The sequence below is a fragment of the Seriola aureovittata genome, chromosome 16 (assembly GCF_021018895.1).
Source record: "Seriola aureovittata isolate HTS-2021-v1 ecotype China chromosome 16, ASM2101889v1, whole genome shotgun sequence".
Classification (NCBI taxonomy): domain Eukaryota; kingdom Metazoa; phylum Chordata; class Actinopteri; order Carangiformes; family Carangidae; genus Seriola; species Seriola aureovittata.
The window spans coordinates 16,319,957-16,327,471 of record NC_079379.1 but is presented as its reverse complement, the minus strand read 5'-3'; the positions used below and the strand labels follow the sequence as shown (position 1 = coordinate 16,327,471).

At 41.2% G+C, this 7,515-nt stretch overlaps 1 protein-coding gene across 1 annotated transcript; it reads right to left on the bottom strand.

Annotated features, from left to right (window-relative positions):
- Positions 1-1,236: 1,236 nt before the first annotated feature.
- Positions 1,237-3,768, bottom strand: sp8a (sp8 transcription factor a). The gene is made up of 2 exons (XM_056398621.1): positions 3,326-3,768; positions 1,237-2,651 (listed from the first exon to the last, which is right to left on the bottom strand). The coding sequence occupies exons 1-2, from the start codon at positions 3,344-3,346 to the stop codon at positions 1,425-1,427; spliced, it is 1,248 nt and encodes a 415-aa protein (XP_056254596.1). The 5' UTR covers positions 3,347-3,768; the 3' UTR covers positions 1,237-1,424.
- Positions 3,769-7,515: the final 3,747 nt, after the last annotated feature.

The following is a 7,515-nucleotide window of genomic DNA, read 5'->3' as shown; positions in this document are numbered from 1 at the left end:
TTTCTTGAGTTCTGTAGCTTTTCCATACCAACAGGTCTACAGATGCATTCAATTATTATTATTTTTAATCAAAGAGTTTGAATTGTGTTTTGCCGTTTTAGTCTGGTGAAACATACAACAAATACTAAGAAAATCACTAACATACTAAGAAAAGCAAGACTGCTGTCTCATTTGCAAGCTAGTCTGTATTTTCAATGAATACACTGTCAGTGTTTTCAATTAAGATGAATTTAAGGTTTTTCCTTATATTTGCGTTGCAACAAAATACACAAAAGTTCAAAGTATGACCAACTTCTAATTTAAGCTTTAGCATCCAGAACCCATGTGGTCTAGAAAACAAGTAACTGTATCAACTGAACACTAGGTGGAGATGCTCGCTAAGGCAACTGAGATAAGTGTTTCTGATCACTGTAAATATTTGCAGCAGTTGACAACTCTGCTGTTATTACAGTAGCTGAACAAAATGCAGTGATAAATAAGCCTGACATCCTAAAGTATTACCAGTGCAGGACAGACCTAAAAAATAATTTAAATATCTTGATCAGGTAAATTTAATTTTTTTACAAGTCAACAACTCATCAGAATTGTTACTTCAAGGTGCAGTTTACCAGATTTAATAGCACATGTCTGTTCTAATACTGTCTAGACCTTGACCTAGACCAAGACCAAAAATCAATTCATCAAATCCTAACAGCCCTTTTTGTTGGCTGAAGAGGCTGAATAAATAAACTTCAGGTGCCTGACAGAAAAGTTCATACTATGATTAATGTTAGTGTTAGTAATGAATGATTTGCCTGGTTTAGAATAGTCTAGATTGACATTTGATATTGGTTAAAGCCTACACTGTTTTGTATTTGTAATTCTCGGAAAATAAAGACTCAAACTAAAATATAGCCTACAAAAAATAGCCTACACAAAAAATGCTTTGGCTAAATCACATGCCTGGCAGGCCCAAGGAGAAAAGAGAAATGTACCAAAATGATCCTGTTTTATGCAAGTTATAATCATGATTAGCAAGCAGAGATCAATTATAACATTTTGTTTCAACGAAATATATTTTAGATAACCTGTAACGGTAATGGCTTAACCTTAAATAATGAAATGAGTGCAATGATGTCAAGAAAAAACAAAACAATTGAATAACAGACTACTTGTTTAACTAAATAAAAAATTGTAAATGTTTGTAGAATAAATAAGGCGCATAGGATATCTTCAAATAAATCAAGTGTGATCAACTGTAGAGTAAAAATTTATTTTTGAGGGATACAAATGACATAATTCAGGACAGGACACAGTGTTCATCCACCGCTTAAGTTCATGATAAAGTGCCATTTCAGTTTTGGAGCGTCCAGGAAATCACTCTCCATACAGGCAGGTGCAGTGTAATCAAATGTCCACGTGTTGTTCATATTGATCTCTGTAAATTATTCCACCGCTCTCTGTCCCTCGCTGGTTTGGACAGTCTCGCGCACAAGCAGCCCAGGAGACTGGCTCGGACTACCGGGCAAGCTGTTGTCCGTGTCGCTGTTCCGTTTACCGAGTCCCTGTTCCCCGCTGTCCTCTGAGCCCTCCGCGCTGTGCGTCCTCACGTGCTTGCTGAGGTGGTCCGAGCGCATGAACCGTTTGTGGCAAATCGCGCACTCGAATCGCTTCTCCCCGGTGTGTGTGCGCAAATGCCGCTGAAGCTCGTCGGAGCGCGTGAAGCGTTTCCCGCAGAAGAGCCAGTTGCAGACAAATGGCCTCTCGCCGGTGTGCCAGCGCAGGTGGGCCTTCAGGTGAGAGGTCTTGCCATAGACTTTACCACAACCCGGAATGTGACAGTTGTGCAGGCCCCTCCGACGCGGGCTCGTGCCCCCTTGGCCAAGGCTCTCCGCCTCTTGGCAGTTTGGGCAGTCACATGTGGCTCTGCCGGAGTAACGCCGTGAGGAGGAGCGGGAAGATGCAGTCAGAGAGACGACGGGGGTTCCTGTTAGCGCAGGTGCCCCCGTGGTCGTAGACTCTGTGTAGGGAGCCGGAACAGGTGGCCTGAAGCCGTCAAACAGGTGCTGTGCGGCGGGGAGCAGGTGCTGGGAAGTACCGGGGCTGAATGCGGAGCTGTAGTCAGTGCTGTAGCCGCTCAGGGGAGAGGATAACCCGCCCGGGGTTTGTGTGTCCACCCAGCTGGTGCCCATGTCCCACCAAGAAGAAGACGCGTTACCGACATCTCCCACGGGTTTGAACCATGACTCATAGGGATGCGCGTGCATCCTGGGATATATCCCCGCAATGCCATCCACCGAGGAGGGGAATTTGGTCAGAAACACAGACCGCTGTGCGTGTGTAGGATCTGAACCATTGCTGTCTGATGACGCAGCGGTGTGATACATCGAAAGATCATTTCCAAAAGGAGAGTTGACAGAAGTCACCGAGAAAGCGCTGGAGGTCTCCGTCAGTCCGGTGCCCCTGGAGGTCCCAGAGGGCACCCCGAGCGAGGTGAGACAGACTCCGAAGCCACTGGCGCCCGGGGCGCCCCCCCTCCAAGGGTGAAAGCCCTTGACGAACCCCGGGGCTCCATCAGAGAGAGCAGGGGAACACGAGGGGCTGGGCTCGCCGATTCTGCTGCAGGTGGCGGCCAGCATGGCCAGCGGGGTGCTGCCCAACCGCGGCTCCTCCTGTGGGGAATACAGACATGTAGACCTGTCACTCCGGAGTGCTCGCTAAACATGGTGTGCGTAAACTCACACAAAATATTAGATATTATCACACACTGTGCGAAACTTTGGACGTCAAAGATTTGAATCAAGTCATTTCAATTAATAATGTGATATGGTTTAAGTTTTACAAAAAGTGCACCTCTAAATTGGATCAAGCAGAGACAATGGGGGGATTCGTATCCAAGTGTAACATCACCAACACTGCAGCAGGTAAACGTTTTCAGATTATTAATAAAATTAAAACGGATAATCCTATTAATGACATTAACCACGAAAGTGTTTTTTTTAATCTTCCTTTTACTTAAACCATAAGCCCTGTATCAGCAGTCACTAACTGACGGGATCTGTGAAAACAACAGAGGAAAGAAAACTGATGAAACAACTGCTATCGGATTAAAGAATGACAGAAAGACTCATTAGGACACGTTAGTTTATTAATGTATCACTATATGAATGTTATTGGTTATTACAGGGACACTACAAGAGGTAAAATGCCTCAAAGCATTAAGTTAACTGCTACACAGTGAGACCTGTAAAGGACATTACAACTATAGTAAACGAATAATTTAGCAGTTTCTCATTAAAAGATGTTTCAACAAAAAAAAAAGAAGAAGAAAGTAATTTAAACTTACCCCTAGCAGTGTAGCAGCCATGCTCTGTGCTGTGCTGTATCTTCGGCTGAGGTGTGTGTGTGTATGTGTGTATGTGTGTGTGTGCCCGCGTGTCCGCGGTGACTGTCTGTGATGAGTGTGTGTTTCCTCTCTGACTGCTGTAGTAGTTGTAGCCTCTTCATGGCTTTGAAGTACCGCTGAGAGCCTGAGGACCAATCAGAAGCCAGCTCGGACTGTCTCTGAACATTTGAGCTCGAGGTCGTCGTAAATTTTATAAAGTGAAGTCTCGCGAGGGGCGCATTTCAAGGAAAGAAACTCATAGCAGTGCTGGTTAATCAAAAAAAAAAAAAAATCGGCCACACTGAACTGTTTCTGAGCAGGTGTATTTCATTTTGGTTAATAAATAAGTTTGCAGTTTTATCAGCAACTATTTATTTGTTAATGCTAGGGTTTTTTTTTATGCCTATCACGATTTATTTACTTATTTACAGCGTTAAATGGGACCTCAAAGAAATAAAATAAATTTGAATGTGTGTGCAAATATGATGCCAGCAATTAAACCATTATACTACATTTAAAAACTCACTAGTTACAGCAATTTACAAATAGAGGGACACCTTGTCGTAGACAGGTTAGACAAAAGAGTTTCAATGTGTTTTTAAGTAAAGGTCTTGAAACACTTTAAGGTTTTGAAAGTTTAAAACAACCTGGCCCGATAGGTCAGACAGAAAAGCTTTGTTTCAGCTATACAGCCTGTTGTTTTGCTGAAGTTGTGAAGCCATGCAAAGGGAGAGGCTAATGAATGAGAGGCTGGCCCGGTCCGTCCCATCCTGTCCCTGGGGCGTATCCAGTCAGCCCTGGGGGAGGAAAAGGGAGGAAACCACCACTGCCTCCACAATTTCATCTCATTCAACTGAAAACAAATGTTGTCTTTAAAAAAAAAAAAACACCTCTTCCTGTGCATTTCCCAGCTTTGTAAATCATTCAAATACACAACCAAGCTCAGACTATTTACACTTGGAGGAAAAGCTTTCATAACCTGAATGTGAAGACGTAATCCTATTTTTAAATCATTGATAGTTTGCCAACATGATGACGCACACCCTTGAAATAACCCAGAACGATCTTAATATAGCCTATGAGCAAAACCACAGAGGGAACATTTCATTTTAATTTCAAATGTAATAAAACAGCAAGATTTAATCAATTTCCTTCATTTGTTTGGTATTAACTACTTCCCTGTCCTTTCTTCATCTCTCTTGTTCTATGAGCAGCCAGAATGAAGTCAGCTAGACACACACAGACGAAAAAGTTAATCACATTCCTCATCCTCTCACCCCCCCCCGCACGCACACACACGCACGCACACACACACACGAACGCAGACCATTTACACCATGTGATTGATAGTCCGCAAGATTAATTTTAGTGATGCTGTGTAAAGACAAGCAGTTCACTCCATCAGAGAGCTCAAATTTCATAGTAGTTCTTTTTGTTTGATTGTTTCAGATATTTTTCAAAATTCATAAAGATGGGGTAGAGTATGTAGGCCATGTGCATTATTCTACATTGCTTTTAGTAGCTAAAGCAAGGGGCATGGAGTAACTTCTAATGTCTGAAAAACAGTTGCAATAAATTGTACACTGGGAATAGTTTTTCCCACTCCCGCCAGGAAGTTTGTATTTTAGTAAAATATGTCTTATTAGGTTATGATTTTTTTGATCTTAATCCATGGACATTAAAAACCGCCAACCCCACTTTTCTAGACAGCTAGCCAACTACACAGCTAAAACAAGAGACTAATGTCTGTAGTTGCCCAATCCTTGTCGGAAACCCTATTCGCTCTACGCGTGTGTGAAAATGTGGCTAGTGGTTACAGTTAGGGTTAGGGGTTGGATTAGGCAAAGTGTTGACCCCCTTTCACATGCACGACATGGATCGGACACCGACATAAAACGAGTAATGACAATGGCAAATAAAACCTGTATCCCACGGCTAGCCTTAGCTTGGCTAAAGCTGTATGTAGCTTGTATGTAGGCATATTGTAAATGAAAAATACTCTTGTTGACTCAGTTTTTTGTGCCACATAACTAAATAAGTTAGTCACTTGCTAAACTGAGTTATGCTGGTAAAAGAATTTCCTCCTAAAGCTAACTACCTTAGCAAAACGTGATGCTAGAGGAATTTGTACAGTTTGGTGTGATTAATCAACCTCTAAATCATATAATTAAATGTATTAAATGGCAAATTAATATTGATTTCAATATAAATATTAATGGTAGATGGACAGACAGACACCTAGCAAAACATACGTTTACTTCTTATAAGCTATTGACAATATATAATGAAAATAAGCAAAAACAAACAGACAAACAAAGCTGGTTTAAATGTACAACAATTTTAGCTTCCTTCTTCTCTTGCACAAACTCAGTTTTACTTTTATTTCCTACATATCTGAGTATTTGCAGTTGTAAGTCTGTCTTTGTGTATGTGAATATCTTTATTACGGATCTATTTTGGTCTCATTTTGGGAAGCCCCCATCACAAATGCACACCTCCCAGTAGACCGGACAAAAAGCACAGGCTCCCACACTGTTTTCCCCCACAGCCTCAGGCGTGCACAGGTGGAGTTTACAGTAGGCCATCATCCCTTTAACCTGATCGCCATCCTCACGAGCCACCCAAACAGCTGTCCCTCTTTTAGAAGCATTCTTTTCCCACACTGCGTTTATGTGTGTGTGTGTGTGTGTGTGTGTGTGTGTGTGTGTGTGTGTGTGTGTGCCTTAAAGGCCCCCAATGAAACCCTGTCTGAGCCCCAACCTGTTCCTTTAGCGATGATAATGACCACATTATTACGCGCCATCGAACGTCAACAAAAAAAGATTGTCGTGTGCTTTCCAATCACTTTGTGGGCACTGAGACAGAAAAAGCGAAAAGAAAAGAGTGAAATAAAGATCTGGCACTTCTCTGGGAGAGGGGTGGGTGAAGTACTTTATTTCTCCTTGCTGTTTTCCTCCTCTCTTCTTTTGTTGGTAGGGCATAGTCACAGTGATCCAGAGGGCAGGGCAGCCATCTTGGTCAGCTGCCCTGCTGAGACAATTAGCGGGAGAATCACAGAGTCAAAAGACAAGCTGCTAAACATGACACAAAAAATATTCATTACAACCAGGGGGTTAGCCAATCAATTTGTGAAAAAGAAAGAAAAAAGCAAATAGGTTGCAAATTCAGCAAAGTTGTTTGGTGCGTTTGTGACAATGACGAGTGGCTTAGTATAAGGATTCATGTTAGAGTTACTTCTTCTCATTAGCTTGACACTCCTAAAGCTTCAGTAGTGATTTACTTTGTAAATGACTGAATAAGTCTTTTGCCTCTGTCATTTTTTTTATGTCTGTATTTAATACTTATTTTTTCGAGGGACAAATATATCACATGACCCAGTGCCACACACCACAACCTATAGCTTAAGCTAGTTTGCAATGCCCATTTCTAGATGGGTCTTTAAAATACATAAAACCCAACAAAAAATACATACAAAATATCAAAAAACACAAACAAGCGCCTGATCATTGATGACTAAATGACTGATTGGAGTCATGATCCATTTTGAATTCTGTGGGGAAAAGTTCCACTAAAAAGCCATCTGTCCATTCATTTTAATGTTGGACGAATATTGTGTCAACAACTTTGATCTTTACCCTCGCAAATTTTTGTTTCTGTAGAGATTTATACTCTACCCAAAATATATGATTTGAGTATGAAGACATGAAAGCTGTCTGTAAAATATAAAATTTTTACATTGATGGAGAATAGAAGCTATATTGGGTAGAAACCTGTCTATACTCACCTCCAGAATAAAATCTGTCCAGCAGCTTCGTATGATCTAAACTTCATATTTATATACGTATATGTATATATACACTTCAAATTCATATTTAACTAAAACATGGCTTCCACTGAGTACAGCAAGTAACAATCACTACATAAAGGTCCAATTGTATGAGCCATTTTCTCTCTGTGTTCTCCTCTGCTGATTTTATCATATATTGTGGACTGATACAAAACTGTAAAAATCATCAAATCTATCCTGAGTATAAAAAGTTCACATTCACTCCACATTAGACTCCCTCTGATTGATTGACCTGAATTTGTCTTTGATGCCATCTAAACTCAACCCAGCAAAAACAAACTGAACTTGTTTTACAGGAGTGGGA

What these genes read in the sequence shown, in the direction of transcription:
- sp8a (XM_056398621.1), bottom strand. Translation starts at nt 3,346, where the DNA reads ATGGCTGCTACACTGCTAGGG. An exon ending in TGGCTGCTACACTGCTAGGG is followed by an intron (nt 2,652 to 3,325) that starts GTAAGTTTAAAT and finishes TATTCCCCACAG; the next exon opens with GAGGAGCCGCGGTTGGGCAG.